Source organism: Mustelus asterias, unplaced genomic scaffold, assembly GCF_964213995.1.
Source record: "Mustelus asterias unplaced genomic scaffold, sMusAst1.hap1.1 HAP1_SCAFFOLD_100, whole genome shotgun sequence".
Taxonomy (NCBI): domain Eukaryota; kingdom Metazoa; phylum Chordata; class Chondrichthyes; order Carcharhiniformes; family Triakidae; genus Mustelus; species Mustelus asterias.
This window is the reverse complement of record NW_027590147.1, coordinates 977,882-996,243: the sequence shown is the minus strand read 5'-3', so window position 1 is coordinate 996,243 and position 18,362 is coordinate 977,882. Positions and strand designations below refer to the sequence as shown.

The 18,362-nt window shown below is 44.1% G+C and overlaps 2 protein-coding genes across 2 annotated transcripts in view; one reads left to right on the top strand and one right to left on the bottom strand.

The window, feature by feature from the left end:
- Window positions 1-18,362, top strand: part of LOC144484305 (uncharacterized) — a 77,093-nt gene that overhangs the window by 10,084 nt on the left and 48,647 nt on the right. Inside the window, exon 3 of the mRNA XM_078202840.1 lies at window positions 9,087-9,363. Within this exon, the coding sequence (XP_078058966.1) occupies window positions 9,087-9,363 (277 nt within the window). The remainder of the gene's footprint in view (window positions 1-9,086; window positions 9,364-18,362) is intronic.
- LOC144484317 (uncharacterized) lies at window positions 3,929-6,586 on the bottom strand. Its single transcript, XM_078202860.1, has 2 exons — window positions 6,432-6,586; window positions 3,929-6,010 (listed from the first exon to the last, which is right to left on the bottom strand). Exon 2 carries the CDS (start codon window positions 5,649-5,651, stop codon window positions 4,809-4,811), a length of 843 nt encoding a protein of 280 aa, XP_078058986.1. The 5' UTR covers window positions 5,652-6,010; window positions 6,432-6,586; the 3' UTR covers window positions 3,929-4,808.

The following is an 18,362-nucleotide window of genomic DNA, read 5'->3' as shown; positions in this document are numbered from 1 at the left end:
ATAACGTGTTTGGGATTTTAAATCAACAAAGATGTTGCCTCTAAAATCAGTCCTTGTCGGTTGGCTTTAAAAAGGTTCAATTATAATGAAGGATCTTGTATCTTATTTTAATCAAGGAGTTGTGAGCTTGTAGTGCTCTGTCGCTTTAAGAAGCTACAGCTGCGAGAGAGAATGCTGAAGATTCATTGTTTGAAATTTACGAGCTGTGAGAATCTGTGTGTTTTGTTTGTTTTCTGTGGATGTTTGTAGATATGTTTTATCATTGTTTTGGGCTACATTTGTTAAGGTTTATCTTTCTGGGGAATTAACCTCACCTTGAGTCTTTAATTAAAGGCATTTTTGGAAGTTTAAAAACAGAATCACAAGAACACTTCAGTAATTAATTTTGGTTATTGTTGTTGTAAAGCACATGCTAAGTTTCTCTGTTTGTGTGTGGATGATATTTGTGGGATGAATGCTTCAAGCTTTGAGGTTTTCTGTCTGGTATTTAAATCAAACAGATTTTTAAAAAAGGAAGTGTGATCAATCAAACTTTTTTTGTTCAGAAGTTATGAACCTGGAGCCATATTTACTGGCCAGAGACAGGATTCCAGGATATTTTACTCAACATGTGGGAATTTTAATCCGGATACAATTCACCCATGTGAGAATGAGAGTTTTAATTTGTAATGGTTATTTAAAATTTGACACGTGAAATGATTCTGACCAATCCTGTGTTGGATTGATCTTGGGTTAAACTTCCTGTCAGGTCCATAGATTTATTCCTGACGCAAATAACACAATGAAAAGGAAAATTCTGGAATTGGATACTGAAGAAAAGAGTTTAAAAAGAGAGAGCATGAAATAGAAATGATTCCCAGACCATGTGGTCATTCGATTAAAACAAAGGAAGGATGCTGCGTCCATTTGAGAACTTTTAATCCACCCCATTTCTAACTAAGGGAGTCTATGTACAAAGAAAACCCAAGAAAGACCCCCCCCCGAAGGGGGGGTCTGGAAAGCATCATGATGGGGGCACCTGTCCATGAGATGATCACAAAGCCCCATAATGCCCAGATACTAATTTTATTGAACCTATAATGTATGTAATCTATAACCATTCTGATTGGATTGTGTCCAGCCGGGATGAGCTGAGTAACTGGATAAGAATTGATGATATTCTTTGTTGGGTGGAGTTGCACATGGTCAGCCCCTGTGGCTTCTCCCCACCGGCGTAACTCAATAAACTGTTTGTCAATTGAATCAGGCACAACACACTGGGTACGTTACCACTTCATCCTTGGGAGTGGCCTGATAGGCCGTGGTCCAGACTAAATGTGGCCTTTGGGGGGCCTTTCATGAATCACATGTGTTTGGTCGTTGTAAATGGTGCATTCAAAATGGTTGGAAGCACAGATCATGAGTAATATTCCAGCTCCTGTGACAATAGAGAAGCTCTGACAAATTTTCACAAGCCCTGGGTTACCAGATTGGCTTGTTTCAGATAACAACACTCTGTTTACAAGTGAGGTGTTTCAGGAATTCCTGTAAAGGAATGGTCTACGTCATGTGTGTACTGCATCGTTTCATCTGGCTACAAATGGTCTTCATGATGTGGAGATGCCGGCGTTGGGGTAAACACAGTAAGAAGTTTAACAACACCAGGTTAAAGTCCAACAGGTTTATTTGTTAGCAAATGCATTTGTTAGCTCGTGGCATTTGCTAACAAATAAACCTGCTGGACTTTAACCTGGTGTTGTTAAACTACTTACTGTACAAATGGTCTCACAGAAAGAGCTGTTCAAACTTTGAAGGAGGGATTGAAGAGAATGGCAGGCGATACTTTAAGAACAAGCTCTCAAGATTTTTGTTCCAGTTTCGCATCACACCACAATCCACAACCGGACTCTCTCCTGTGGAATTTTTAGGTAGAAGGTTGAAGTCTCATCTGGATCTGCTTCATCCAGATCACAGAGCAAAAGTGAGCAGGAGACAAGAGAAGCAGAAGGAGGGACATGACTACCGCGCCAAAGAGAGGCAGTTCAAACCGGGTGATCAGGTTTACATCAGAAACTTTGGGAGTAACCAAAGGTGGTTACCGGGAATACTTTTAAACCAAAGTGGTCCAGTATCTTGGGTGGTGAGACTGTAAAATGGAAGAGTTGTTCGCAGACACCAAGACCATATTCACTTGCGGTGTGACCCTGAGTCAGGAACAGTTTCAGAGTCAGCAACCATTACTGAGAACATGGCAGAGGGTCATGCTGCTGTGGATGTTCACCAGGAAGTGGTTCCTGTGTTTCCAGCTTTGCCAGTTGACTCTGCTGTGGGAGTGGAAGAGGAATGTTCATGTACAGATTCTCAAACTACCTCTTCATCTCCCATTCCAGATCCACCATTACAAGATTTACCAGTGGTATTGTACAGGTCGCAATGCAACCACAAAGCTCCTGACAGACTTCCGTATTGTGAAAGACATTACTTTGTTGTATTTCTGTCCTGATGGGGGATTGAAAGTTAAGGGGAGGAGAAGTGTTACAGAGTGTTCTTCTCAACCTCTCTCCCTTCTGAGCACGTCTGGGCTTTGGGCGGGGTTTCAGTCTGCAAGTCCAGGCTGGTTCCAATGCTCCTGTTTCCTTTTGTTTGCCACTGTTTTTTAAAGTTTGTTATTTATTTATATAAAGAACATCCTGCTTTTAACAATGCATTCTACTACCTTATTTGTGGACTGAAGTTCCCACAATTGTAAAGCAGGAGATTAGTTAAATGGACAGCCTGAATTGAGAGACAATTAAAGAATAAATGATTCATTAATACAGATGTTAGGCTGGAAATGTAAATTTGAACACAAACGTTTATGACGTTTAGAATTATAAAGATATAAAGAATGGTTAAAATGTGTGGGAATTATAAGATATTGCCTTCTGAGGCCAACAGAATAGAAAAAACATAACAATACTTGTTAGGGTGGCCTGGTGGCACACTGGTTAGCACTGCTGCCTCAGCGCCAGGGACCTGGGTTTGATTCCCGGCTTGGGAGACTCTGTGGACTTTGCATGTTGTTCCCGTGTCTGCCTGGTTTTCTTCCGGGAGCTCGGGTTTCCTCCCACAGTCCGAAAGATGTGCTGGTTAGGTGCATTGACCATGCTAAATTCTCCCTCAGTGTTACCCGAACAGATGCCAGAGTGCGGTGACTGGGGGACTTTCCCAGGAACTTCATTTATTAATGTCACAAGTTGACTTACATTAACATTGCAATGAAGTTACTGTGAAAATCCCCGAGTTGCCACACTCGGGCGCCTGTTCGGGTACACTGAGGGAGAATTTAGCATGGCCAATGCACCTAACCAGCACGTCTTTCGGACTTTGGGAGGAAACCGGAGCACCCGGAGGAAACCCACCCAGATACGGGGACAATATGCAGACTCTGCAGACAGTGACCCAAGCTGGGAGTCGAACCCGGGTCCCTGGCACTGTGAGGCAGCAGTGCTAACCACTGTGCCCTACAGAGAGGTGTTGGGAGCTGTTGATTTTACAAGTTATCCATGTTTTCGGAGCCATCACTTCATGTCCTGGTCTGAGAAGAATAGAGAGAAGTCTGTTCATAACATATAGGAGCAGAATTAGACCATTCAGCCCATTGAGTCTGGTCCATCATTCGATCAAGGCTGATATGCTCCTCATCCCCATGTTCCTGCCTTCTCCCCATAACCTTTCATAAGTTCATATGTTCAATTGTTAAAGCTAAACTTTCTCCTTTCATTGTTAATCGATACTTTCCTTTTTTATCTTTCTTGTTACATTTTTAATGGTTAATAAACTTCCTGAATTCACCGTTTAAAGTATTCTTTCTAGCCACATGGTTAAGTCACTGGAACCTGGTGTGATTTACAGTTATGGAGTTATTGTAAACAAGAGAACCCCATAAATCTTAGTTCAAATAAATCAAAGTTCTCACAAATGGAATGCTATCCTTTATTACGAGAGAAATTGAACAGAGAAGTAGATATTCTGCTTCAGTTATACAGGGCGTTACTGAAACTGCATCTTGAACACTGGGTGCAGTTTTGTCTCCAATTAAACAAAGGATCGTAGGATCCCTGCAGTACAGACAGAGGCCATTCTGCCCATTGAGTCTGTACCAAACAGCATCCCACCCAGACCCTATTCCCATAACCCCACACATTTACCCTGCTAATCCCCCTCACACAAGGGTCAATTTAGCATAGCCAATCAACCTAATCCGCACATCTTTGGACTGTGGGAGCAAAATGGAGCACCCGCAGGAAACCCACACAGACACAGGGAGAATGTCCAAACAACACACAGACAGTGAATCGGACGAGGGACCCAGGAATTGAACCTGGGTCCCTGGCGCTGTGAGGCAGCAGTGCTAACCACTGTGCCACCGTGCTGCCCCATTTTATAAATACCATGGAAGCAGTTCAGAGGAGGTTTACTAGATCAATTCCCAATCCAGCAGTGTGAAATGTTAACTCTGTTTCTCTCTCCAGAGATGCTGCCAGACCTGCTGCATTTTTCCAGTCCTTTCTGTATTTATTTCAGATCTACCTGTAGTGGTAGGAAAAACACTATTTACTATCCAGGATAAAATAAATGTCCTTTATCAGCTTTTGTGGATCATTTCAGTGGCAATGTGCTCTCCCAGTCTCAAAGAGCATTAGCCCCACTGGAAGCAAAGTCGTGCGATCGGCCAGTCCAGCAGAAAGAATCTCTCCTACCCTTCCACTTGACCAACTATAAGAATAAACATGGTTCACTCCTGGATGTGATTAATGGCAGGAATAACAGCAGAACCCAACCCGTCATCACTTGTGAACTTGCTGGTGTGTCCGCAGGCTGGATGACTGAGTGAATCCCTTCCCACACGCACAGCAAGTGAACGGTCTCTCCCCAGTGTGAACTCGCTGGTGTTGCCGCAGGTGGGATGATGTTCTAAATCTCTTTGTGCAGTGAGAGCAGCTGAACGGCCTCTCCTCAGTGTGAATGCACTGGTGAATCATCAGTTCCCGAGAGCTTTTGAAACCACTTCCACAGTCAGAACATTTAAAGGGTCTCTCATTGGTGTGAGTGAGATTGTGGTTCAGCAGGCTGGATGACTGAGTGAATCCCTTCCCACACACAGAGCAGGTGAACGGTCTCTCCCCAGTGTGAATTCGCTGGTGTATCCGCAGGTGGGATGATGTTCTAAATCTCTTTGAGCAGTGAGAGCAGCTGAACGGTCTCTCCCCAGTGTGAATGCGCTGGTGAATCATCAGTTCCCGAGAGCTTTTGAAACCACTCCCACAGTCAGAGCATTTAAAGGGTTTCTCATTGCTGTGAGTGACTTTGTGTTTTGACAGATTGGATAACTGCATAAATCCTTTCCCACACACCAAGCAGGTGAATGGTCTCTCTCCAGTGTGAACGCGCTGGTGTCTCTGCAGATCGGGTAAATGAGCGAATCCGTTCCCACACTCAAAGCAGATGAACGCTCTTTCTCCAGTGTGAACCAGCCGATGTCGCTGCAGATGATATAACCGAGTGAATCTCTGCCCACACACAGAGCAGATGAATGGCCTCTCCCCGGTGTGAATACGTCGATGAATTTCCAATTTACAAGGAGCTCTGTATCTTTTTCCACATTCCCCACATTTCCACGGTTTCTCCATGGTGTGGGTGTCCTTGTGACTCTCCAGGTTAAACAATCAGTTAAATCTCACACAGAATGTGGGTACAGTCTCTCCCTGCTGTGAATGCTGCGATGTATTTTCAGGCTGTGTAACTGGTTAAAGCTCTTTCCACACTCAGTTCACTGGAACACTCTCACTCGGGTGTATCTGTGCCTTGGTGCTTTTCCAGTCACATTGATATTAAAGGCCCGTTGATGCAGACAGAACAGAGAAACATTTCTCCTTCTAGATTCAAAGGCCGATAATATTCAGGTCCGGATGAATTGAGTGAGGGTGTCGGATGCTGATGTGATGTTTGTTTCAAGATTTTGGTCTGTCAATCCTCACCTCCTCATATCCTGAAACGAGTTTGAAAAATTCATCAATGTCAGCACAGGATAGAAATTCAGAACAGACTATTCCAGTTTCTATGGAACATTCTTTCCTCTCTCATTCCCCAAAAGCTGTAAATCTCCATCCCACACACTCTCCCTCCATTCTCACTCTGCTGTATCTAATATTCACCCTACCAATTCTCCTGAAGGTGCTGATTGAGGCTGATTGACAGATCCATGCTCACGGCTTCCTGTCCTGGACACAGGGAGCTGGAAATCTCCATGCAGGTGGACAGACAGATAAATGTCTATCTGACTGGACTAACAATGTGTGGAACATACCGACTGGATTCACTTCCTTTCCCTTCAGTTGCTGCAAGTCCCCAATTTTCCCCAGAATGAGAAAATAAATGGAAAGGGGGAGAAAAGAAAGTGTTTTACTCACAGATGTGGGCCTCTTTTAAGGTAAAAGAAGTGGCTTTGCATTGCCCAGGAATCGAACCCAGGCCTCCCGTCTGGCAGGCGAGAATTCTACCACTGAACCACCAATGCACAGGGCAGAGAAAACTGCTCAGTTCTTTCAACCAGTGCTTTCACATGCAAAGAAATGTTGATGATTTGCAGCAGCAAATTCAATGCTGCTAACACACACACACAACAACACTGTTGGAGAGAGGAGGAAAATTGAATCTGTCCACTCCCCCAAGGCCCGGGGCTGCGCATGTCCAAGGGAGAGGGGAAGCTGCGCATGTGCGGTGGAGTGCCCACCCACTGACCGTCATTCTGAGGTGTTGACCAATGGGAACTCTGGAGGACCGGAAGGAGTCTGGTCCTCCAGCCAATCAGAGCTCCCCCATTGTCTGAATGCGGAAGTGGACAATGAGCTTGTTCAGCTGCTCATTCCTGCCCAGCAAAGCTGCTGCTTCTCTCTCTGAATGAAGATTGAGCTTCAGACAGACACAAACTTCCTTCTGTCTCTAGCATCTGTGAGAGTGTGGGCCAGTGGCGCAATGGATAACACGTCTGATTACGGATTAGAAGCTTCCAGGTTCGACTCCTGGCTGGCTCGATGTCAATTTGAAAAATAATTTGTGAACTCCTTTTGACCTAAAAGAGGCCAACATCTGTGAGTAAAACACTTTCTTTGCTTTTGTGTTTCTTTTGCATTCTGGGGGAAATTGGGGACTTGTTGAATTTTTAACTTCCAGGTCACCACTCGCTGTCTAAATAAAAATCCGCCTCACATTCTTCATGTATCTGTAACCAGGTAATACAGTGCATTACACACATCATCAGTCTGCTCATTTATGTCCAAATGTAAAACTTTAACGTGGCTGTCAGCTTGAAGATTAATCATGGATCATTTGCACTTCCACAACCCTCTGAGGCAGTGGCTTCCAGGTAATGACCTTTCTGCACCAAAATAATATTCTTCCCCACAACCTTCTCTTTCTCCCAATCCAGTTATCTGGTCCCACATATGGCTCAGATTTTAATTTCTAGTGTGTAGGCCAGTCGTTACACGTAGATTTTCAGATCTCTGTGTCCAATACAGAAAGTGGTCAGCATGGATCCGTTAATCAGCCTGAATCAGCACCTTCAATAGACTTGGGAGGTTGTATACTCAGGAGAGCAGAGTGAGAATTGTGGGAGAGTGTGTGGGATGGAGATTGACAGATTTTGGGGAATGAGAGAGGAAAGAATGTTCCATAGAAATTAGAATTGTCTGTTCTGAATTTCTATCCTGTACTGACAGTGATGTCTGTTGTAAATTCCTTTCATAGATATCAGGAGGTGAGGATTTACAGACAGAAATTTCAAACTAAACATCACGTGAAGATTTGACAGAGTCATTCGATTTATTGGGACCTGAATATCATCGACCTTTGAATCTAGAAAAGCAATGTTTGTCTGATCTGTTTGCTTCAGGAGATTTTAAACATCAGTGTGACTGGAACACACCCGAGTGAGAGTGTTCCAGTCCACTGATAGTGGAAAGAGCTTTAACCAGTTACACAGGCTGAAACAACATTGCACCGTTTACAGTGAAGAGAGATCGTACACGTGTTCTGTGTGGACAAGGATTCAACTGATCATCAAACCCGGAGAGTCACAAGGACACCCGCATCATGGAGAAACTGTGGAAGTGTGACGATTGTGGACAAGGATTCATGTTGCCCTGTGATTTGGAAATTCATCAACGCAGTCACACTCGGGAGAGACCCTTCACTTGCTCAGTGTGTGGGAAGGGATACATTAAGTTCTCCCACCTGCTGAGTCACAATCTCACTCACACGAATGAGAGACCCTTTAAATGCTCTGACTGTGGGAGCGGATTCAAAAGCTCTGGAGAACTGGTGTCCCACCAGCGCATTCACAGTGAGGAGAGACCATTCAGCTGCTCTCACTGCACAATGAAATTTAAATGGTCATCCACACTGCGGAGACATCAGCGGGTCCACACCGGGGAGAGACCGTTCAGCTGCTCCATGTGTGGGAAGGGATTCTCTCGGTCCTCCGAACTGCGGGCACACCAACGAATTCACACTGGGGAGAGACCGTTCACCTGCAATGTGTGTGGGAAGGGATTCTTTCGGTCATCCGCCCTGCTGACGCACAAAGTCACTCACACCAATGAGAGACCCTTTAAATGCTCTGACTGTGAGAGTTGCTTCAAAAGTTCTCGGGATCTGATGTCCCACCAGCGCATTCACACTGAGGACAGACCGTTCAGCTGCTCTCTCTGCACAATGAGATTTAGATCATCATCAAACCTGCGGAACCACCAGCGAGTTCACTCCGGGGAGAGACCATTCACTTGCTCTGACTGTGGGAAGGGATTCACGCAGTTATCCGCCCTGCTGACACACCAGCGAGTTCACACCGGAGAGAGGCCATTCACCTGCTCTGTGTGTGGGAAGGGATTCACTAATTTACCCAACCTGCTGAGTCATAAAGTCACTCACACCAGTGAGAGGCCCTTTAAATGCTCGGACTGTGGGAGTGAATTCAAAATTTCTGGGGAACTGGTGTCCCACCAGCGCATTCACACTGAGGACAGACCGTTCAGCTGCTCTCTCTGCACAAAGAGGTTTAAGAGGTCATCCACACTGCAGAGACACCAGCGAGTTCACACCAGGGAGAGACCGTTCATCTGCTCTGTGTGTGGGAAGGGATTCAGTCAGTCATTCACCCTGCTGACACACCAGCGCCTTCACACCGAGGAGAGACCATTTACCTGCACCGAGTGTGGGAAGGGATTCACTCAGTCATCCACCCTGCTGACTCACCAGCAAGTTCACAGCGGGGAGAGACCGTTCACCTGCTCCGAGTGTGGGAACAGATTCACTCGGTTATCCAGCCTGCACAGACACAAAGTCACTCACTCCCAGGAAAGACCCTTTAAATGCTCCGACTGTGGGAGTGGCTTCAAAATTTCTGAGCATCTGATAGATCACCAGCGCATTCACACTGGGGAGAGACCGTTCAGCTGCTCTCACTGCACAAAGAGGTTTGGAAGGACATGCACACTGAGGAGACACCAGCAGGTTCACACTGGGAGAGACCATTCACCTGCTCTGTGTGTGCGGAAGGATTCACTCGATACCCCAGCTGCTGATGCACAATGTCCCTCACACCCAGGAGAGACCCTTTAAATGCTCTGACTGTGGGAATGGTTTCAAAAGCTCTCAGGAACTGATGATCCACCAGTCCATTCACAGCTGCTGTGTGTGGGAAGAAATTCACCAGTTCATCCCTCCTGCTGAGACACCAGCGAGTTCACAAGTGATGACAGGGGTTGGATTCTGCTGTTATTGCTGCTGTTAATCACATCCAGGACTGAACCATGTTCATTCTGACAGTAGGTGAAGTGGGAGGGTCGGAGGGTTTCTTTCTGCTGGACTGGCCGGTCACACAATTTTGCTTCCAGTGGGCTGATGCTCTTTGAGCCTGGGAGAGCACATTTCCACTGAAATGACCCACACAAACTGACGAAGAACATTTATTTTATCCTGGATAGTAAATAATGTTTTTCCTTCCACTACAGGTAGATCTGAAATAAATACATTTGTCTCTGTTCCATTGAGTCTACAGCACAGGGCCAGGCCAGTCGGCACAATTGGTCTGTGTCAGTATTTATGCTCCACATGAGCCTCCACCCACCCCTCTTCATCTCCCCCATCAGCAGATCCTTCTATTCCTCTCTCCCTCATGTATGTATCTCGCTTCCCCTTCAAGTGTTCATGCTGTTCACCTCAACCACTCGCTGTGGTCGTGAGTTCCACATTCTCACCACTCGCTGGGTAAAGAGGTTTCTCACTGAAATCCCTGTTGGATTATTGAACCCCTTCATAATCTTAAATTCTTCCATCAGGTCACCCTTCAGTCTTCTCTTTTCCAGAGAAAAGCAGCCCCAGCCTTTCCTGAAGGTTAAATGCTCTCAGTTGTGGGATTATTCTTGTGAATCTTTGTTGCTCCTTCTCCAGTGCCTCTATTTCCTTTTTCTAAATGGAGATCATAAATGTTGGCAGTGCTCCCAGTGTAGCCGAACCTGGTTCTAAACAAGTTGAACAGAACCTCCCTGCTTTTCAATTCTATCCCTCTGGAATGGAACCCTATACATGGGCCCCACACTTTAGGAAAGATGTGAAGTCCTTCGCGAGGGTGCAGAGGAGATTTACAAGAATGGCCCTGGGGATGAGGGACTTCAGTGAGTTCGAGAGACTGGAACAGCTGAAATTTCTCTCTTTAGATCAGACGGGCATTAGGATTGGGAATGTGGCCATTCAGCCCATTGAGTCCATGCTGGCTCTCTTTAGATCAAACCGTTGCCCTGTTCTCTCTCCGTGTCCCTGCGGATTTATTTCCCTGAAGTTCCCATCCAATTTCCTTTTGGAAACATTCCATTATCTCTGCTTCAGCTGCTCGTAGGAAGTGAGTCCCAGATATTTACCACTTCAAATGCAAACGAGGAGCAGAGAGCACAAAAGGAGGCCGTGTGACCCATTGTGCCCCTGCTGCCTCTTCAAACATTCTCAGCAACAAGGTCAAGGAAGCCATGTTAAATTCTAACATGTGACTGGAGCTTTATTTTTAAAATTAATGTTGGATTCACCTACATGCTTGTGGAAGCTGCATAGCTGGCAGGAATTGTCTGAACTAAGAATTTCTTCTATGAATTTGATCAGTTGGAGGGCATTATATTCTGTCACATCTGGCTCAAGAATAAGGTTGATTGCTCAGTTCGTGTCAGAAGGAAAGTTATTGGCTTGCAGCAAGTGTCTTTTCGAACCAGTATATCTTGTATTAACCTTATTCAGTTGTGGGACATGGGCGTCGCTGGCTGGCCAACATTTATTGCCCATCCCTAGATGCCCTTGTTCAGAGGGCAGTTGAGAGTCAACCACATTGTACGAACCAAATGTGTTCATTCAATATTACTTTATTTAGAACAAAGAAAGTTACAGCACAGGGACAGGCCCTTTGGCCCTCCAAGCCTGCACCGACCGCACTGCCGGATGAAATTAAAACCCCCTACCCTTCCAGGGACCATATGCCTCTATTCCCATCCTCTTCATGTATTTGTCAAGACACCCCTTAAAAGTCACTACTGTATCCGCTTCCACTACCTCTCCCGGCAACGAGTCCCAGGCACCCACTACTCTCTGTAAAAAATCTGCCTCATACATCTCCTTTAAACGTTGCCCTTCGCACCTTAAACCTGTTCCCCCAAGTAATTGACTCTTCCACCCTGGGAAAAGGCTTCTGACTATCCACTCTGTCCATGTCCCTCATAATCTTGTAGACTTCTATCAGGTCGCCGCTCAACCTCCGTTGTTCCAGTGAGAACAAACAAAGTTTCTCCAACCTCTCCTCATAGCTAATGCCCTCCATACCAGGCAACATCCTGGTAAATCTTTTCTGTACCCTCTCCAAAGCCTCCACATCCTTCTGATAGTGTGGCGACCAGAATTGAACACTCGATTCCAAGTGTGGCCTAACTAAGCTTCTATAACGCTGCAACATGACTTGCCAATTATTAAACTCAATGCCCCGGCCGATGAAGGCAAGCATGCCGTATGCCTTCTTGACTCCTTCTCCACCTGCATTGCAACTTTCAGTGACCTGTGTACTTGTACACCCAGATCCCTTTGTCTATCAATACTCTTAAGCATTCTGCCATTTACTGTATATTTCCTATCTGTATTAGACCTTCCAAAATGCATTACCTCACATTTGTCCAGATTAAACTCCATCTGCCATTTCTCCACCCAAGTCTCCAACTGATCTATATCCTGCTGTATCCTCTGATGGTCCTCATCGCTATCCCCAAATCCACCAACCTTTGTGTCGTCTGCAAACTTACTAATCAAACCAGTTACATTTTCCTCCAAATCATTTATATGTATTACAAACAGCAAAGGTCCCAGCACTGATCCCTGAGGAATGCCACTTGTCACAGCCCTCCATTCAGAAACGCACCACCCTCTGTCTTCTTTGACCGAGTCAGTTTTGTATCCACCTTGCCAGCTCAACTCTGATCCCATGCGACTTCTTCTGCACCAGTCTGCCATGAGGGACCTTGTCAAAGGCCTGACTGAAGTCCATGTAGACAACATCCACTGCCCTACCCTCATCAATCATCTTCGTCACTTCCCCAAAAACTCGACCAAGTTCGTGAGACACGACCTCCCCTTCACAAAACCATGTTGCCTTTCACGAATACATCCACTTATTTCCAAGTGGGAATAAATCCTGTCTCGAAGAATCCTCTCCAATAATTTCCCTACCACTGATGTAAGCCTCACCGGCCTGTAATTACCTGGATTATTCTTGCTCCCCTTCTTAAACAAAGGAACAACATTGGCTATTCTCCAATCCTCTGGGACCTCCCCTGTCGCCAGTAAGGATAGAAAGATTTCTCTCAAGACCCCAGCAATTTCTTCACTTGCCTCCCTCAGTATTCTGGGGTATATCCCATCAGGCCCTGGGGACTTGTCTACCTTAATGTTTCTCAAGAACCCCAATACCTCCTTTTTGATCTCAACATGACTCAAACTATCTATACATCCTTTCCCAGACTCATCATCCACCAAGTCCTTCTCTTTGGTGAATACTGACGCAAAGTACTCATTTATTACCTCACTCATTTCCTCTGGCTCCGCGCATAGATTCCCTCCCTTGTCCTTGAGTGGGCCAACCCTCACCCTGGCTACCCTCTTGCTCTTTATATATGTATAAAAAGCCTTGGGATTTTCCTTAATCCTGCTGGCCAATGCTTTTTCGTGACCCCTTTTAGCCCTCCTTACTCCTTGCTGAAGTTTCTTTCTACTTTCCTTGTATTCCACACTTGCTTTGTGTGTTCCCAGCCTCCTAGCTTTGACAAATGTTTCGTTTTTCTCTTTGACGAGGCTCACAATATCTCTTGTTATCCAAGGTTCCCAAAACTTGCCATACTTATCCTTCATCCTTACAGGAATGTGCCAGTCCTGAATCCCTATCAGCTTACACTTGAAAGCCTCCCACATGCCAGATGTTGATTTGCCCTCAAACATCTGCCCCATCTGGTAGCTATTTATTAGCTACCAGTCATTAACAGATGAGAAAGTCATGAGCCTTAATTGAGTTATAGTTAATCAATGAATAATGAATCAGTAGTTCTAATAAAAGATTGAGTTTTATTTGCTGTAAAAGTTTAATTGCTGTGTATGTAAAGAATGTGCAATGAGGATAAATGTACTGGCGAGAGAGATCTTCAAGCTCTGATTAGCCTCAACATTTGAAACTGAGAGAATAAGGGATTGTATAGAATCAGCTAAAGGGATAGCATGAACCAGTTCTATTGTATTCCTGTCTAAGATAATGAGAGAAGGTGGTGTCAGTAATTGAGGATCCAGTTAAATTAATCTTGTGATCAAATTGACCAATTGTCATGATTCAACAGGCCCAACTCTGACGTGAGGTCATCCTCACTTTGTGGATAAAAGTAGAGGTTCTGAAGGTCTTCCTTGCGAGCCAAATACTGAAAACTCCCGAGGCTGAGTTCTAAGGAAATTACTGTCAGAGAAGGAGCCAGACTCCCGAGTTCCACAATAATTCCTGTGAAAGGAGCCAGAGAGGGTTACGCTTCTATGGACCAATCACCCACACAAAGTTGTAAAAGTCAATATCTTAAAGTTGTTCAGTAAAACTTTTTCATTCAATAAACTTCTTTTAAAATTTACTATCCAGAGAATTCTGCCTTTACCACAAAGAGAGCAGGGAACAGGCTACAGATGAATTAAAGAGAAACCATTTGGGTCTAGAACGTTGTGAACATCCTTTTACTCTGGTTGTCTTTGATCCTCAAGTCATTTTCTGTTTGTTTTTAACCAAGTTCTGTTTCATTAATAAACTTTCATCAGTAAAGGTGTTTGATTGTTCTGGACTTTTCCTGCTGAGATTGATGCACTTTCGGGAAAGCGGGTGAGAGGGGTTGGCAGGCTCTTTAACAGAAAGTGAGTCCCTCTAAGGTAATTGGCAAAGGGGCCAGAGGGGGAGATGAGATTTTATTTTATTTTTTGACACAGCGAGTTGTTCTGATCTGCCTGAAAACAGATTAAATAGAATCTTTCCAAAGGGTAAAGACTTGAAAGGGAAAAATTTGCAGGGCTGTGGGGACAGATCAGAGTGGTAGGATGAATCAGACAGTCCTTTCAAAGAGATAGCAGGGGCACGATGGGCTGAATGGACTCCCCCTGCAGCCTGTCAATCTCAGCCTCCTGCTTTTGTGCAGGTTAAAAGGGACAGATTTCAGTGCAGCCTCTTCCCTGTATCTGTATTTAAAGAGACAGGTTTCTCTTTAGCTCTGAGAGACAGATATAACAATTGGTTGGAGGCCCATTTCCCACTCAGTCCTCCAGCACCTTCCTGTCTCTCTATTAGTGCGACGCCCAGGGCAGTTTCCCAACTGGGGCGCAGGCCCCATTATTCTCAGCTAAATTCAGCCCTCAGCTCCGTCGCCTGGCTGTCATTGACACGAGCAATAGAGAGACAGAAAGGTGCCCCAGGCTCAAATGGGAAATCAAAACTCGGGGCTTTAAATGAACTGTTAGGATCTCTGTAACGATCAACAATTTAAAAAAAAGAATTCTAAGCCCAGTGAGTAAATTAAAGAATCACACGACAAAACTTCAAGTTTCTGGCGTTTATTCCAACAAACTGGAAGCAACAATAATTAAACACTTTTTTATAGGGAACATTGCTCTTAAACTTAAAATTAAACTTTGCCCTTTTACTCTTAACACCATCAAATATCCCACTCAACCGTTATATTTTATTCTGCCTTGGAATGTTGACACTCTTTCTCCAAAAACCAGTCCAAAGTGATTCTTTACTCCTCAAGGGTTTATTTCCATTGTTTTCCTTTTCCAGTCTGGCAACCTTTAATCCCAGAACTGTCCTTCACAGTGATGGTTCTCCTGGACATTTTCCCACTAACACAAGCAAGGTGAATCTTCCAGCCTTGTTTCACAATCCTCAGGAAATTGTGACCAACATTCAACATCGGAGCAGATGTAGGTCATTTGGCCCTTTGAGTCTGCTCCCCCATTTATTTAGGTCATGGCTGATCTGTTTGTGTGGAGTTCCACATTCTCGTTCTACACCCGATATTTTTGATGCCCTTACCCAACAAGAATTGGGATAAAGGCAAAATTCTGCTGTTGTTGGAATGTGAAACAGAAACAGAAAATGCTGGACAATCTCAGCAAGTCTGACAGCATCTGCAGAGAGAGAATAGAGACAACATTTTGAGTCAGGATGACCCTTTGTCAGAGCTGAAGACAAGGAAAATCGGACATAATTTATACTGTGAGGGTCAAGAATTGGGAAGCAATCTATTAAACCTCCTCTGAACCACTTTCAATGCATTTGTATCATTTCTTAAATAGGAGACAAAGCTGCACCCAGTATTCAAGATGCAGTCTCCGTAATGCCCTGTATAACTGAAGCATAGTAAGAAGTTAAATGGGATTATATTCATTGGAGTTTAGGAGGTTGAGGGGAGATCTGATAGAAACTTACAAGATAATGAACGGCTTAGATAGGATGGACGTAGGGAAGTTGTTTCCATTAGCAGGGGAGACTAGGACGCGGGGGCACAGCCTTAGAATAAAAGGGAGTCACTTTAGAACAGAGATGAGGAGAAATTTCTTCAGCCAGAGAGTGGTAGGTCTGTGGAATTCATTGCCACAGAGGGCTGTCGAGGCCGAGACGTTGAGCGTCTTCAAGACAGAAATTGATAAATTCTTGATTTCTCGAGGAATTAAGGGCTATGGGGAGAGAGTGGGTAAATGGAGTTGAAATCAACCATGATTGAATGGTGGAGTGGACTCGATGGGCCGAATGGCCTTACTTCCGCTCCTATGTCTTATGGTCTTAAACAACACAGGTTAAAGTCCAACAGGTTTATCTGGTAGCAAATAAACCTGTTGGACTTTAACCTGGTGTTGTTAAACTTCTTACTGTGTTTACCCCAGTCCAACGTCGGCATCTCCACATCATAACTAAAGCAGAACATCTTTACTCCTGTGTTCAATTTCTCTCATAATAAAGGATAGCATTCCATTTGTAAGAACTTTGATTTATTTGAACTAAGATTTATGGGGGTTCTCTTGTTTACAATAACCTCCCTCATCATAAATCACACCAGGTTCCAGTGACTTAACCATGTGGCAAGAAAGAACACTTTAAATCGTGAATTCAGAAAGTTTATTAATCATTAAAAATGTAACAAGTCAGAAAGATAAAACAGATTGTTGATTAACAGTGAATAGAGAAAGAATAGAAAAATGTTGAAAGCCCATCTTAGCCAATTCCCATAAATCTTCAATTATAAACTAAAATAGACATGAGTTTTCAGATGATTTGAAAAGAAATGAACTGTCTGCTGAAAGGGTTAACTTTTCTACAGAACCTAAAGGGATGGGGAGTGAGCAGAAAAAAATTGGCACACAATAATACCACTTTACACAAGTAAAAAAATCATAACAAACTAGATTGTAAACTTCAGCTCTTCATTTTTTTGTTATATTCCATAACCTAATTATTTTAATTAGATCAGTTTTTTTAGGGATGGATAACTTCTGTTCTTTATAAACTGCTTCACTCATTTTGTTGATTCTACATGGGCTCAGAGAATCAGAACCCAGACTTTATCATCCTTATCCTTTTTCCCCTTTTGCCACCACTCCCTCTGTTTTGCAGGAAGGTCGTAGGGATTCCAATCAGAACTAATCATTTTATCATAAAAGTTAAACACTGCGGATGCTGGAATCTGAAACAACAACAGAAAATGCTGGAAAAGCTCAGCAGGTCTGGCAGCATCTGTGGAGACAGAATAGAGTCAATGTTTCAAGTATGGATGACCCTTTATAAGAGCGGTTATGAAGTGTCTCCCAGACTTGAAACGTTGGCTGTATTCTCTAATAATTTTATCGATAAGTTTCTTGTTCTTAGTTTCCAAACAGCAGGTAAGAGACCTGTCCAGTCCTCACTCGAGCTCTGATTTTTTCACTGGCCAAGCTTGAGTCAGTTTATAACCATTAGAATCTACTCTCAGAGGTCTGCTTTTCAGTCCAGTGCTATTTGGAGTATACCGTCACTTCACCGACTAACGGGTCACAAACCCCTCAAAGTTCTTATCACAAATTTATGATAAAATAATTTAAACAATGCCTGAGAACGCTTTTTAACTTCTTAACCAACTATCTCCCACTGTTTGTTGATTGGTCAGACCTTCTCTTCACAGATTCGGGTATCTCAGCCACTGAACACCAGCCGGTCCTGGAATAAGTTTAATTCTAACTCATTCTGAGTAAATATTCTCACCAGGTCCTCTGTCAGGGCCCTGCTAAGCAGCTTTAATGGTCCGTGATTGCAGAAACTGAGCAGTCACAGGAATGTGGTCAAGATAGTCCAGTCCCATAATGCCTCACATTCAATCAGCAGTCCTTCAATTATAACAGAATATGTGGCTGTATGTAGCTGCCTCGACCGTGGTCAACCCCAACACTGCCTTCCTGAACTGTTACAATGCCTGAGGTGTAAGTAAGCCCACAGTGCTGTTAGGGAGGGATTTCCAGCTACATATTCCAGACTTTCACTGGACTGTAGATGGATAGCAGATTGACATATTCCATTCAACCACTCCCAAGGTGAGTTATTCCAATTCCTTTATTGTCCAGGACAATATATTCACAATATCATTAAAACAGGAATTAAACATTCCCATTTGGTTTCAGGTTCTAACATATTCTGTTAGTTTGTTCTTTATTGTCAATGTCAGGCTGGGGTTGTTTCCCTTGGAGCAAAGGAGGTTGAGGGGAGATTTGAT